General features: G+C 42.7%; 2 protein-coding genes across 8 annotated transcripts in view; one reads left to right on the top strand and one right to left on the bottom strand.

The window, feature by feature from the left end:
* Positions 1–14,227, top strand: part of MED12L (mediator complex subunit 12L) — a 150,067-nt gene that overhangs the window by 99,119 nt on the left and 36,721 nt on the right. For all 6 annotated transcript variants that reach the window (XM_037407173.1, XM_037407172.1, XM_037407170.1 and 3 more), the window contains 6 exons: positions 5,301–5,448; positions 6,025–6,143; positions 7,309–7,452; positions 7,998–8,161; positions 8,432–8,563; positions 11,610–11,837. In XM_037407173.1, the coding sequence (XP_037263070.1) occupies positions 5,301–5,448; positions 6,025–6,143; positions 7,309–7,452; positions 7,998–8,161; positions 8,432–8,563; positions 11,610–11,837 (935 nt within the window). The remainder of the gene's footprint in view (positions 1–5,300; positions 5,449–6,024; positions 6,144–7,308; positions 7,453–7,997; positions 8,162–8,431; positions 8,564–11,609; positions 11,838–14,227) is intronic.
* Positions 263–13,628, bottom strand: P2RY12 (purinergic receptor P2Y12). 2 transcript variants are annotated; one of them, XM_037407178.1, is made up of 3 exons: positions 13,619–13,628; positions 4,199–4,384; positions 263–2,491 (listed from the first exon to the last, which is right to left on the bottom strand). In XM_037407178.1, the coding sequence occupies exon 3, from the start codon at positions 2,464–2,466 to the stop codon at positions 1,447–1,449; it is 1,020 nt and encodes a 339-aa protein (XP_037263075.1). In that variant the 5' UTR covers positions 2,467–2,491; positions 4,199–4,384; positions 13,619–13,628; the 3' UTR covers positions 263–1,446. The 2 variants fall into 2 exon arrangements, with proteins under 2 accessions (XP_037263075.1, XP_037263074.1); XM_037407177.1 differs by lacking the exon at positions 13,619–13,628 and adding an exon at positions 10,087–10,235 and having other exon boundaries at positions 4,199–4,474.

Genomic DNA, 14,227 nt, shown 5'->3' with positions numbered 1-14,227 from the left:
CAGCAAAAGCAGCTGCTAGATAATTGCTACTCTCTCTCCATGTTTAGGTACAAAAAATGGGGGGAATGAGTGTTGGGTGGGGGGCATCAGCTGGAGTTTATCAGTCCTGGGCTCCATGGGGCTGGCTGTGGAGAGCACGCTCTGCAGTGACCAGCAGCGCCAGTTCCAGGGAAATAATGGTGCCCTGTTTTCTGCAGTGTAACCCAGTTACTGATTGTAATCAGTGTCGGCGTATATACCAGAATGAGCAGTGCACAAAATGTTTTGTAAAATATTTAATTTGTCCAGGTTTTAAGAGATGCATAAACTGTAAGGCTGAGTGCTAAAGTAAGTGAACTGTCTTTCAGCTTTTTAGGAAATTTGGGTATCTGTTGTAAAAACACCCAGTGCGCTGCCCGGCACAGGTAAGTACCAGAGAAGGGTCGACAGGCAATGGCTTTTGCCAGGACTGAGCTCTTGCATGATGGTGAAATGTATTTCTGAATTGGAGCTGTTTTGCAGTGGTGATAAATGAAGCATAATTTATTGCAGTAGCCTAGGGTCTTTTTCATGTGTAGTTGTTATGATTCCTGAAAATGTTATGTACCTGAAAATACATTCCTGGTTTTCTTTTTCAGCTTTCCCAAATGAAAAAAAGGAAGTGGTTAAATTTTTTGTGTAGTGCAAAAAAGCTTCCCTTAATAATCAGTAAAGATCTTACTATGAGTCTGTTTTTCCCTAAGACCTAAGTATTCTGTAAATAGTCTTTGTATATTTTCTAATATTACACATTGTTCTTTATAAAAGTGTACATTTTTGTTTATTCATATAGCAGGGTAAAGTATTTGAAGATTTAACTCACATCAAGATAAGCCTGATTATGAAATAATTTCCTCTGACATACAACTATTAATTATTGATCAATGGATTAAGAATTGCAAGCATATAATTAGATAAGCAAAATGTTATTCTGTTATCAAAAATCTGCAAAGATAAACAGTTTATCTACATGTCCTATATTTCTGTTTGTCTGCCAGCTGTATACAAGGTGACAACTCCCTGTATTTAAAAATCACGTTTACTGTGGATTTTGTTTGCATTTTCCAGATCTTGTGTTGTCATGGATTTTACTCTGGCCCAAGCTAAGTTATTTCTGTAAAATCTTTGCAGTTCATAATCTCATCTGTAGTACTTAATGACTCGGGTTTAATTTTTTTCCTTACAGCTCCAACTAGAAGTTAAAACTTTTTCCTAGCAATTCTGACAGGTGTGGAGGTGGTGGTCAGGCGGTGCTCTTGTTTTATTCAAGCTTTCTAGTTTCACTGTTTTTGCAACCAGTGATGTTGGTTCCAGGGTGCTTGTGCTTCATCTGTAGGACAATTTCTAAGGAAGTTGGTGATTCTAGATTTCTTTGCGGAATTTGTGCTGCTTCTGCCCGCCAAGAACAGGTATGGGTGGTTCTTAGCTCTAGAGCGGCGTCTCATCTGTGTCATCTCCTTCGTTCTGCTCCTTCATCCGTGCTCCGAGTTCTGATGATGCTGTGTGCTTGCACATCATGTCTATCAAGGACTTTCTAAATGATTTGCAAAGGAAAAAGTATATGAATGGATCTAGGCAAGCATTCAGCGATGTCAGCCACAGCGTGCTCTCTTTCAAGTAAAACAAGGTGTTCTGAGCAGAGCATTCAAAAACGTCTCTTGTTTGGCTCAAAGTGTAGGGGATTCTAGTAAAGTGGAATGGCACAAAACAAATAAAGAACACTGCGATAATTATGAAAACCTTCAGATTTACAGTCTTTTGGGATGCTTTTCCTGTGCATCTTGTCCTTTTATAGGATTTGTACAGTTCTTTACTTATAAGTATGTAGCATACAACTATGACTGCTAAATTAACCCAGAAGATAAGTTGACAAATATAGTTTACGATTTCGTGCCAGACTAAGCCAAACTCAGATTTCAAGAAGGCACACTTTTTTACGCTCTTGGGTGTTTTCTTCTTGTTAGTTAAAACCATGTTGGGTAATGAGAGAGTAAACATTGATATCCAAATTGCTGTGGACAGGATCTTAGCACCTAAAAGGCTCCTTGGTGTTGATGATCTGAATGGTGAAGTGGCTTTCTGATAGCGATCAACAGTTATTAGACCAAGAAACAAAATGCTAATGTACATGGTGAAGTAAAATACAACCTGAGTGACCTGGCACACAAATCCTCTCAGTACCCATGATACTAATTTTGCATCGCTAAGGATTTTAAATGGAAAAGTCAGGATCATGAGGAAGTCAGAAATGACAGTGTTCTTCAGGAAGATGATGAAATTGGATTTACTGGATATTTTAAAAAAGACCCACATTGCCAGGCTGTTCATGATGATACCCACTAGGAACAGAATTGTGTAAAGCAAAGGAAAAATTACTTGACTGATTTTGTTATCACTGGTGCAGTTGCTGTTGTTTCTAGAGTAGCTGAAGCTGGTTGTGGCTTTCATTTGCACTTTGTCTTTTCCCCTCTCCCTGTAAAAAACAAAAAAATGAAATCATGAGTTAATCTGTCATAAGACTTCAACCTTTTTACTCTTAATTTTTGCATTGGGAGCATTTCTGTGGGGATCTTGACTGCTGTAAGTTGTGTTTTATTTTGCCGGGGATGTCAGGTTTCTACAGGAGAAGAGTGCTAGATGTTGCCATGTTTGTAAGGTAGCCTGGTTTCATCTTCCTTGGCTGAAATGTTGAGGTGCCCTTCCATCCCAGCCTCCCGAGCTCCCATCCCAACCTCCCAAGCTTCCATCCTAACCTCCTGAGCTGCCCACGCAGCCTCCCCGAGGCCTGCAGTCAGGGCTGGGCAAGGGGCCAGCACGGTGGTGGGCTGGGGGGGGCGGCATGGCTGGCAGCACGCTGCCTGTTCCCATCACCGTGTAGGTGATGGCGCAGCTCTTGCTCGGTGTGGCTGTGCCTGGGGGCCTGGGCTGTGATTTCGCTTGTCTGACACACGTGTGCCCAAACTGTCTCTCTCCTCCCAGGGAGGAAGGAGAAATGCCCCTTTCAGCATCTTCTTGGGCATGGGAAGGGATAGCATTTAAACTCCTTTTGACTGGGGATTTAACAGTGCTGGGCTGAAGTAAAAGGAATCAAATACCCCTTTTTATTGTATTTCAGCCTGGCTGGCTGTCAGTCTCTCCCAGTGGTGTTATTTCAGCCTCACTTTTAGTTGTCCTTGAAGCTGATCCCTGCCACCCCCTGCCTGCCCTTGCTCAGACCTGGGAACAGCTGCTTGCAGGCTGCCGCCATTTCACCCGGGTATTCAGCGGGTGGATGTGGCACCCCACAAAGTCATCGTTTGTTGCTTCCAAGGGGACGAAAGTGGGAGAGGAGTACCGGCTTTTCAGCCCTGTGTACTGGCACTAGGGCAGCTAACGGCGTTTGCTACTTCAGTGGTTATACATTTGCCAGCAAGGTCTGAAGATACTTGTAGCTTCATTTATGTAGGTATTAATGGATACCTTTACTTCTAATGTGACAGTTTGTCCTGTCATTTTCCTAAATCGCTTGCTTTACCAGTGCTGTGTGTGTTGCAAATAAATTTAGAGCTTCACTGACCTGAGCCAACATGCAGGAGCTGTGTAGGAGTTGCAGCCTCCCATGTTTTGCAGCGATCGCCTGCGTGAAGGTGCTGTTGAGCCCCCTGCGTAGCACTGCGCCCCTCCGAGCCCACCCTGGCCACAAAACCAAGAGTTCCTCCGCTGGCTGGTTGCCCACAAACACCAGGAGGCTGACATCTGCCTAACTGATAACAGGGGCCGGGTTGAAAACTGTTGCTCTTACTCCAAAAACCTTGATCAGACCTGGTCTGCTCCAGCCCGGTTGCCTGGGAAAGCCAGGCAGGAACGCTGAATCGCTCAGTGTTGCGTTTCAAAAGGAGTAACGTTCAGGTGTGTAGCGATGCAACTGTAAAAATTGCTATATTTCTGTATTATCTCCGCCTTTGTAAAATAAGGCACTCGGGGGAGTTCATGCTTTGTCAGCTAGTTCCCAGACATCCCTGACATCTTCCTTACAGAGCTCCAAGGCTTTATTTCTGTCTGTAAGACAGAAATAAATTGTCTGATGCTTTGAAGCACATCACGGATTCAGCTGCCAAGTCTGACCCTAATGAAGTAAGTACTCCCTAAACATGCACAAATCAGACACCTTCCCCCCAGCCAAAATCAAAGAGCAGATTACCGTAGGGTGCTGCTGAGAAGTGATGCAATGCCTGGGTGGCTCCTGTGGTGGGAAGGTAGTGTTGCTGAGAGAGGCTGCTCGCAGTTCCGCTAGCTCCTCGCCATGCAGGCCTGCAGGAGCGTTCATGTGTGAATCCCTCGGAGCAAGGAGAGACTGGAGGAGCAGCTGTGCATCCCAGTGCGGAGACTTAGACCTTCCTCTGACTTTGAACTGGTTTCTTAGCCAGACAGCTGCAAATTCCAGGTGACACTGTCAGTGCTTCTGCTTTTGTTTCCTCTAGAAGAGAGAGAAATAGAATTTGTAAAAATCATTAGAGGCTTACTTCCTGCTTTTGACCTACTAAGGGAGTCACTATTTTTAAAAGAGAGCATGTGTTTTGTAAGACTGTGCAACTTTTCAGAGCACAGAGTTACAGTCCCGTCTACTGCCATTTTGCCTTGTGATTCTTTAGTAGTATTTTTGTACACAGCCTTGTTTCTTAAGAACTTTTTAAGTAGTTGGAAGATGTAGTGCTTGCTTAGTTTGGAAAAGGTAAGTATATTACTGAACAAAATATTTATACCTTATATGAATTGTAGAGGAGTGCTCCAGGTTTTTAAGTTATATACAGTGCATCAACGTTTTAGGATACATTTTATTGAAAGACTAAATATAAGCAATTTAAATAAACTATATGTATTTCAATTTCTTTGGGATGTACAAAATTGAATTCTAGGAGTTGGGCTGCATCTTTTTTTCAATTGACTTGTACATAATAAGAGAAATGTCACACGGTTTCTAGACATCTGTCTTCATTTTACTAATCTGCTACTGAATATCAGTCTAGGGGACAGTTAGGAGGGTCACCCGTATGCATCCTCTGTCTCAGTTGTTATAGATACATACTGGATTCATAATATCAGATCACATTTTTTCCCTCTGTATTTTTACCCTACGCTTTAGTGAATTCATTTGGCACTGTTTCCTCCACGCTGATAACCACAGGAGATCCTGCTTGTGACGAGGAGTTAGCTATTGTTTATTGCAGTCTGAGCAACTTGGGTTGGGTTTCTGCAGGTGATAGCAGAAAAAAGTTACTTCACTCATGACCTGTTTTTTTCAGGATGAATCTTCAAGTCATGAGTGTAACCAGCGCATGATTCTCCTTTATGGCGTTGGTAAGGAGCGTGATGAAGCGAGGCATCAGCTGAAGAAGATTACCAAAGACATCCTCAAAATTCTGAATAAGAAGAGTACTACTGAAATGGGTGGTAAATGCTTTAATGCTGCTGTATGGTAGCCTGTAGCAAAGATCACAGGAGCTGTGAGGTGCTCGGCAAGTTGTCTGGAGCCATGCATGTTGGTCATGTAATTTGGCTTTCATCCCCTTGACGGTCACTGGGTGAAGTACTGAACAGAGTCCTGCAGCACCAAGTGCAGTCTGCCAGCCACGCCAGGGCAGCCAAGGGCCAGTCTGCTTAGAAATCCCCATTTTCCATTATAACAACTTGTCTGTAAACACTTGCGTTAGGCTAAAACCTGGAAAATGAGATGCTGGCCAGTGAGTGATACATATTCCTTACCCTCCTAGTAAAACTGTATGGCTGTTTTTCAGTTTTTCTTGGGTGTTGGCTTTTTGCATTGGAATAACCTCGAAGTAGCTTTGATGCTGTTACATGCTGTGGCAGATATTTGTCCTGAGTATTATGGAAAACTGAGGCAAATAGGTTTTTATGTAGTCACAAGCTTTTGAGGAGTGTTGCTGTCTTTTAAATTGGTAATAATGCGAAACTACTAGGGCTCCTGCTTAAATATAAAATGACCAAAATAATTTTTTATCTCTTAAGTTGGGGATGAAGGGCAAAAAGCCAGGAAGACCAAACAAGAAGCATTTCCAACCCTAGAGACCGTGTTTACAAAACTACAGCAACTGTCCTATTTTGATCAACATCAGGTGACATCTCAGGTACTTCCCTTGTATAAAATTGTAGCCTTTTACATTCTGCTGTAGAGGTACCAAATAGGAAGCAAATCTAGGTTTTGAGAAGTGTTTTGTATATACCAAGAATTTTCAGTGCAGTGTTTCTTCAAAGGCAAGATTAAAAATGCTGCCTTGGTGTTCTAAAATACCTGCTTCAGTAGGTATGTGGGGGTTTGATTGTGTGTGTTTGTTGGGGGGGTGGGGCTGGTGATGCTTGCTTGTTTTGCAAGAAGCTTTCTGAATTATTGTAGATGTCAAGATTTTTTTAATGGAAAATTTGAAATAAATTTTACATAAATTTCCATTAACAGCGTTGTTTAAGGCTTGTTGGTAAATTAGGTACTAATTAACTAATCTCTTGCGTATGTGTAAGATATGTTACTGTATCTGTGTTTATAAGGACAGTGAACTCTTCTGTGTTTTTTGTGCAACACACTGTGTCTATTTGAGAAGCTGGTAGATAATACAGTTTATTCTTTTCTGGATACTAGAATTTATCATCAATGTTTACTGTTAAAAAGCTGTATTAGTGGCTGCCTGGAAAACATAAATAACTTGTTTTAAATGGCAAGCCTAATTTTCCTGGTTTATAGTAGAACTTGTAAGTGTGGGAATGTATCAGTATAGGATTTCATCACTCTGCCAGGTGTTACTGTTTTAAAGTATATTTAAGAAAAAGAAAAAGAGGTACATGTTTGATACTTAATTTGTAAGACACCTTTGGATCTAGTCTTTTGAATGAATTTATTACATGTTTTGTTTGCAGGATAATGTGTTATTAATTATCTGAAAACCATCAATAACAAAATTACAATGCAGTAAGAGGAAAAGAAAAACTATTTTACCTCTTCTTTAAAGCAGAATACTCCACAGAATAAAAATTGGTATTGTAGAAGTTAAGAACAGCTTGACACTCAGCTGTAAAGCAGCAGAACGCCATTTTCTGTTGTCAGTTTTGAAAATAGAACGGCATTACAACTGACTTGCTGGATAGTAGAGTAATAGGTATATTTATGTACTATTTGTTAGTGCTTTTATCTGCAAAATGCTGTCACTTGCTATTGCCGCTTAGAAAACAGGATTTTTGGAGCACTAGTGTATTTGAGAAGCCCTCAGTCACCATGTGACTTCTCAACATTTATTTTCACAGATCTCCAGTAACGTTCTTGAACAGATAACTAGTTTTGCCTCGGGAACATCATATCATCTTCCTTTGGCTCACCATATACAGCTCATCTTTGATCTCATGGAGCCAGCACTGAATATCAATGGACTGATCGACTTTGCAATACAGGTAAACAGGGTTCATTTTTTGGGAGGGTTACATCAGGATAAAGCTGTGATACATTTTCTGTAAAACCAGAAAAAAAACCCAGGAGATGGACTGCAAATTCTCCTGATTTGCTGCCATGTGCTTTTATCTGTTCCGGTTTCCTGACTTCTGAAACAGAGTGCCAGATACTTCCCTTCTGTCTTACTTTGACAGTTATAGAGAATCAATAGATGTATTTTATTTTTCAGTCTTTCAAAATTTATGAAATTCTCGTTATTTTAGCACAAAGCATTTTAGGATGGGCTTCACTGTTTCAGACAGAACCATCATATTACACAGTAAAGCATCTGAGTGCCAGAAATGCCATGTATTTCTGAAGAGCAGTTCTGAGGGACAGTTCTTATACTTTAGCAGTTTGTTTTGTTCCCTCTTTCCCTTGTTCTCTAGTGAGTAAGGAATTTAATTTTGTTTTGCCATATAGTTTTCCCTTTTTTTTTTTTTTTTTTTTCCGCTTAACTCTACCTGTTTAATTTGGAAATTCGTTGATTTTGTGTATGCACTTTCAGCTGTTGAACGAGCTGAGTGTTGTGGAGGCAGAGCTGCTGCTGAAGTCATCCAGCCTGGCAGGAAGCTACACAACGGGGCTGTGCGTCTGCATCGTCGCCGTGCTGCGACGTTACCATGCCTGCCTCATCCTCAACTCGGAGCAAACCGCACAAGTCTTTGAAGGGTTTGTGGCAGCTACAATTTCCCAAAAAGTATTTTTAGTCTTCTCTCTTAAACAAAAAATGGGGTTAGATTCAGTAGTGAGACCGACTGTCACACTACTATTGGAAGGCTGTAAGTGAGCTCAGGTGAGCTTCATGTGAGTCCCCTTAGCCTGTAGATGCAAGGTCTGTCATCACATTGCCCAGCTAATGGTGGGGTTTGTGTCATAGGTAACAATGAGACACACGCTAAGGTGTATTGCAACAAACTCAAAATGGTTTTATTTTTGCAGGTTGTGCGGAGTGGTAAAGCACGTCGTTAATCCCTCGGAGTGTTCGTCCCCAGAAAGGTGTATTTTAGCTTACCTCTATGATCTGTATGTGTCCTGTAGCCACCTGAGAAGCAAGTTTGGAGACCTCTTCAGGTGGGTGGTAATGGGATTTTTCTCACCACTGTCTAGCCTGTATACTGATGTAGATTGCTGTGGTTTCAGTTTGGTTTGCTTTCCATGGAAAATAGAATTGTCAAATCGTTTAGATAGGAAAAGACCTTTATGATCAAGTCCAACCGTTAACCCAGCACTGCCAAGCCCACTGCTAACCCGTGTCCCTAAGGGCCACGTCTACACATCTGTTAAATCCCTCCTGGGATGGTGACTCTACCACCTCCCTGGGCAGCCTGTTCCAGCACTTGCCAAAATATGCTGTTGCCTCTGCTGCTTTACCTTTACTGGTGCAATTCTATTGCCCGTGCCGGTGTGGCAGTGCAGTGTGTGGTCCTGAGCCTGCGAAGTCCTCGCTCTGAGTGGGTACCTGCTGTGGAGCAGCAGGGGCTGAGCCTTCCTTGCAGCGCTGTGGTTAGCTCAGTGGGGCGCTTCAGCCAGCAGCACCGGGGTGCAGCGAGCAGGCGTGGGGAAGCGGGGGCCGTCCAGCTCCAGTGGGCTGCTGGGGCAGCTGTGCCGTGCAGCGTTGGGCCCACCTCCACACACCTTTGCTTTTGCAGATTGTGGTGTGACTGATTTGGTTCCTATAATGCATCAGCAAATTGGCTGTAATACATACAACATTGGGTAGAAAAATAACAAAATCTTAGTTGACGCAGCTGTAATATTCTATTAAATATTTCCTTTGATGTGGGGAGAGGCACAAACATGTTTGAGTTTGTGAAGTTTTCTGCTCGACTGTTCAGTTCCTTGATTTTAAATTAAAAAAATATTTTAGGTACCCATATGCTGTGTTTTTGGCTCCTACTTTTTAAAGGGGGAGTGGAAACCTTTCATATGCAAACGCGCATCTTGTGAGACTTACAAACCACTTCAGTTACTATTTCCCCTCCTGGTTTATATACCTGGTTTTGGTTTGCATGTTTCAGATTTGTGGTTTTCATTTCATAGGGAGCAGGAAAAAATTTCTCGGTAATAATATTTTAATAGGTTTACAAACACATGGGAACAGTAGCATTTAATAAGAGGAATGCTAGAAAAAAAAATTAAAAGAACTACAGTAGTGTCATAGTCTTATGTTCATTTTTCTGCTTAAAACCTAAAGTTCAGTAACACAATAAAAAATAACATTTTTATTAGTACTAATCAACAGTAGCAAATAAAAACATTATTTAGTAATACAGAGATACTTAGGGTATTAAATCCTATATTAAATAATAAACCCCCTTTTTCAGCCAAGTGGAGTTAGAAATTCTCTGAAAACTGGTAATAAAATTTATGTATTAATTTTTTAAACAGCTTTGTGTAAGATAAGAGTGCTACGCTTGTTTTCTTCTTGGTTTCCTTGCTGCAATTGAAACAAAACCAAAACAAGTTGTCTGGCAACTTGTACATGGCAACCTTTTTGGTTCCTTTTTAGCATGCTGTAAGTCCAGCTATTTCTCTAAGACAGTTTAAAGTGACAATAAAGTACAGGTCATAAATGGTCAAATTTAGAGACTTACCTTCCATATGTTGCAGTGCTTCACAGTCGGCTCCTGATGTCATCTGCAGTATTTCTTGTGACCGTGTTTTACTAAGTGAGCTGCATGTTTTGGTTTAGTATGCTTGGTATATTTAGTTGCATTTGCTAAACTTCCTTTTTTTAAATCATTCCTTCAATTTTTTTTTCCCCCCCCCTAAATCTCTTTTCTGACCACTGCCCCACCATTACTCCTTGTGCAAGTACAGTTTCAGAGGCAGCTTTGCTCACATACTTAGTATTGTGTTGCTTGGGTTTGGGGCCTTTCTTTCTGTGACCCGTGGTAAATGCAGGTAAATGCTGTGGTGTGGCAGTGTCGGGGATGTACGTGTGCCCAGGATGCCCGTTTAAATAGTGCCTGATGTTTGGGGTATGGGCTGTTCGTTTTCCACTGGTTGGTTTTCTTTCTTTGCTGTCACACTGGCTGTTAGAGCCAAGGGTTAACATCGGCCATTAATTACCCTTCTTGTAGATTAATTATCCTGCTAACAGCCTCTTCTTCCTGCTCTGGAGCATCCCAATGAGGAGCAGCATGTGCAGGGGCAGCGCAGTGGCAAGGGCCCCAGGGCTGCCCTCCAAGCCCTGCGTCCAGGCGCTGCTGTGCACATCGTGCTCCTTCCTCAGGTCACAGACGTCTGTCTTCCAGGCAGCACAGTGCTTCCTCTGTCTTTTGATCCAGGCGCTAGTGGAGTTCTAAGAAATTCCAAAGGTTTAATGTATTTTAAGTTAATTTCAATTGACAGATCTTTTCAGTAATGAGGACGTCTTCCCAGCTGGGATAATTACTGAAGTTTGTACATGTGGATGTTGTTTCCAGCTGTGGTGTAAGACCCAATGCTTGAGAGAAATGCCCCTTAGAACATTTTGTGTGTGAAATTTGTCTCCTTCATTAACACCTTTTTTTTTCCCCTGAGGAAAGCCCATTAACATACAGGTATTCCTAGCCTGAAATATTTCTTAGCCTTTTGTCGTAACTGTTAATGTCAAGCTGTTACCTTCTCCATTTACTGATTTAATCTTTCAAAAAGCTGTCTGTTATGTCACATTATTACTAAATGGAAATTTTTAATTTAGATAAATTTTCTCATTTTTCCTTAATTAAGTCTTCTTACTGCCACTGCAGTTTGCTGTGTCATAACACATAAAGAGGGGGGGCAGCGTTATGAAGCACTGTTACATTTCACATCTGATGCTCCAGGAAGTCATTGCTAGGAAGGAAAGAGTGTGTGGTCCTCATCCAGCTGCTCACGATTTCAGTCATAGAAATGCCATAGAAGCATCTTGGAAGCTTGAGACTTTTATCTGCAGGAAAACTTGAATGAAATTGATGTTTCAGCCTTATTTTCTGGTAGATGCTCCTTATCAGAAATGAGTTTGAAAATGTGTACAGAACGGTAACCAAACGAGGATTTTCCAACCCCACATGGCATGTTCCACAGCATTCCTGCAAAGTACGTTTTTTGGCAACTTTTTTTTTTTTTCTTTTTTTTTTTGTTTGCTCCTCAGTAGTGCCTGTTCTAAGGTGAAGCAAACAATATACAGCAATGTTCAGCCTTCGAATTCCAATTTACTGTGGGACCCAGAGTTCATGCTAGATTTTATTGAGAATCCCTCAGCTCACAGCATTAACTACTCAATGCTGGGCAAGATTCTGAGCGACAACGCAGCCAACCGCTACAGCTTTGTCTGCAATGCGCTAATGAACGTGTGCATGGGGCACCAAGATGCAGGCAGGTAAGGGAAACCGTGCTGGAATTGGAACTGGATGGATTACATGACGTATATGAGGTTTCCTTTCACCTTTTTGATTTGTATCTTTTTGCCATTGTTTTCATTCATTACTCTTTCTGGTTGCTGAAAATGTATTCAGTAAGTTTCCTCTGAGTGATTTCATTAAATCAATCTGCATAATCTAACAAAATGGAGGAACGAGTAGAAAGTATGTACTGTAAGACAGTCGGTAAGCTTTTTGTATCAGCAGATATGCTGTTTGAGGCAGAACAGCTCAGCGCAACTTTTGCTCATTAGAAGCCTATAAATGAGGAAGGGTTTTGCATTAGGTCATTTCCTTCTGATACAATCGGTGTTGAATTTATTAAATGTGTAATTCATTTATTATGAATTTCATCTTTATATGTAGTATGTAGATTCCCCCCCTTTTTTTTAAGGTATTAAGAGTTTCATTGGCTAGAAGCTGCTAGAGTTGTAACAGCTGACAGATTTTATGAGTATCTGGGACCTCATGGTGCTAGTTCAAGTCGATCTCCAGTGATGAGAGCTTGGGACGAGGTCAGCACTGCAGCAGGTCACCCAGCACTGTCTGACTGGGTTGTGTCCTGACACCTTCTTGGGTCTCATGTCCATGTTAGACCTTCTTAGATGAGCTCAAGGCACTGACAAGAAGTATAGCGAAGAAGCCCGGCAGTAAAACAACATCAGTATCAGGCTTTTGCACTGACAGTATGTTTTCTTTTATAATTCAGATGTTCTCTCAGTTGCTTCCTCCTTCCAGTGTGTAAACACACAGACTCCGCTCCCTTGCGCAAACTGCAGCACTGCAGTGTTGAGACTGTTGTACCCTGGTTTTCTGTGCTGCAGTCAGTGGTGCAGGGTGAAACATACACTGATTTTTGGATCGGTGGGAGCTTTTACCCCTGCTCCCAGCACCTCTGCTGCTCTTACACAATCAAAACCAGCAGAACCTGGTGTTCTGCTCTGATTCTGTTCCAATTTTTATTCGGAAGTTCTTGGGCATGATTGTTAGGCCTAGGTGCAGCAGTAGCTGGCAGTCTTTTTTAAAAGGTTGCTGACAGACCACAAAACTTAAGGAAAACTGGGGGGGGGTTCTTTTCTGATTGATTCCTCCCCAAAGTGTGTGCAGTTCTATGTCCTTCACCCTGGCCTCAGTATGAAGCCACTTTGAAATGTCCAGAGCAGGTCCAGAGGAGGCCAGGAAGATGCTCGGAGGGCTGGAGCCCCTCTGGTGTGCGACAGGCTGAGGGTTGGGGTTGCTCAGCCTGCAGAAGGGAAGGCTCCGGGGACACCTTAGAGCAGCTTCCAGTGCCTGAAGGGGAATGGCTTGCAGCTGGAGGAGGGGACAGTCAGGTTAAAGGAAGAAATTCTGTGCTGTGGGGGTGGGAGGCGCTGGCCCAGGCTGCCCAGAGCAGCTGTGGGTGCCCCGTCCCTGGCAGGGCTCAAGGCCAGGCTGGACGGGGCTCTGGGCAACCTGGGCTGGGGGGAGGTGGCCCTGCCCGGGGCAGGGGGCTGGAGCTAGGTGGGCTTTAAGGGCCCTGCCAACACAAACCAGTCTGTGAATCTATGAAATGTGGCGCATCCTTGGCAGAGCAGAGCAGCTGAGAGGAAGCAGTTTTGTAAGGACAACAAAAGGGAACATCTAAATGTGGCCAAACAAGTTTCACTGTGGAGCAGAGGAAAAATAACTTGCACTGGGATGAGTCAAGTCTTCTCTGTTTTTTAAGATGTTATGTAACTCTGAATCATACACTGAATCACACAGTATGCAATCTATGAAGTAAAATTCATTAATGCCAACTGATTTTGTGACTCTTCTCCCACCTAAACAGTAGGGCTGGCCTGGCATGGAGAGGGCTCCTGCAGTGAGACCTCGGTGGTGGCCTGGGACTGGGGAGGTGTGCACCACGCGTACCATGTTTCCATGACATTTTTGCGTGAAAGAGGATGGAGCTGCTGTTGGTGCAGCAGCGCTGGGGGAAGGCCAGAGCATGCCCCCGTAGAGAGGGCAGGTCATCTGCCGTGGTGGGCTGCAGGCAGCAGGGTTTGGGTGCTCTGGTCCTTTTCCTGAGCAGCTCTGCGCAGGAACTCAGGGTGTGCAGGGTAGGGTTTACACAAAATAAAGACCCTATGCTACTGTAGGTTGGATGGATGCAAGTTAGGGATACAGGTCACATACTGGTGGTTTATTTTCTAGATGCTCTAGTTGTCCACCACTGAGTTAACACTAGGTTATATCATAGAATCACAGAATGGTTTAGGTTGGAAGGGACCTTAAAGATTGTCTAGTTCCTATATGTTGTATGTACAGTAGCATAACCACATTTAGACATAATTCCCCACCTTAAGTAAGGAAACACTGGTTCTTCTGC

This window comes from Falco rusticolus, chromosome 13, assembly GCF_015220075.1.
Source record: "Falco rusticolus isolate bFalRus1 chromosome 13, bFalRus1.pri, whole genome shotgun sequence".
Taxonomy (NCBI): domain Eukaryota; kingdom Metazoa; phylum Chordata; class Aves; order Falconiformes; family Falconidae; genus Falco; species Falco rusticolus.
The sequence above is the reverse complement of the archived record's forward strand: the minus strand, read 5'-3'. Positions and strand labels throughout refer to the sequence as shown.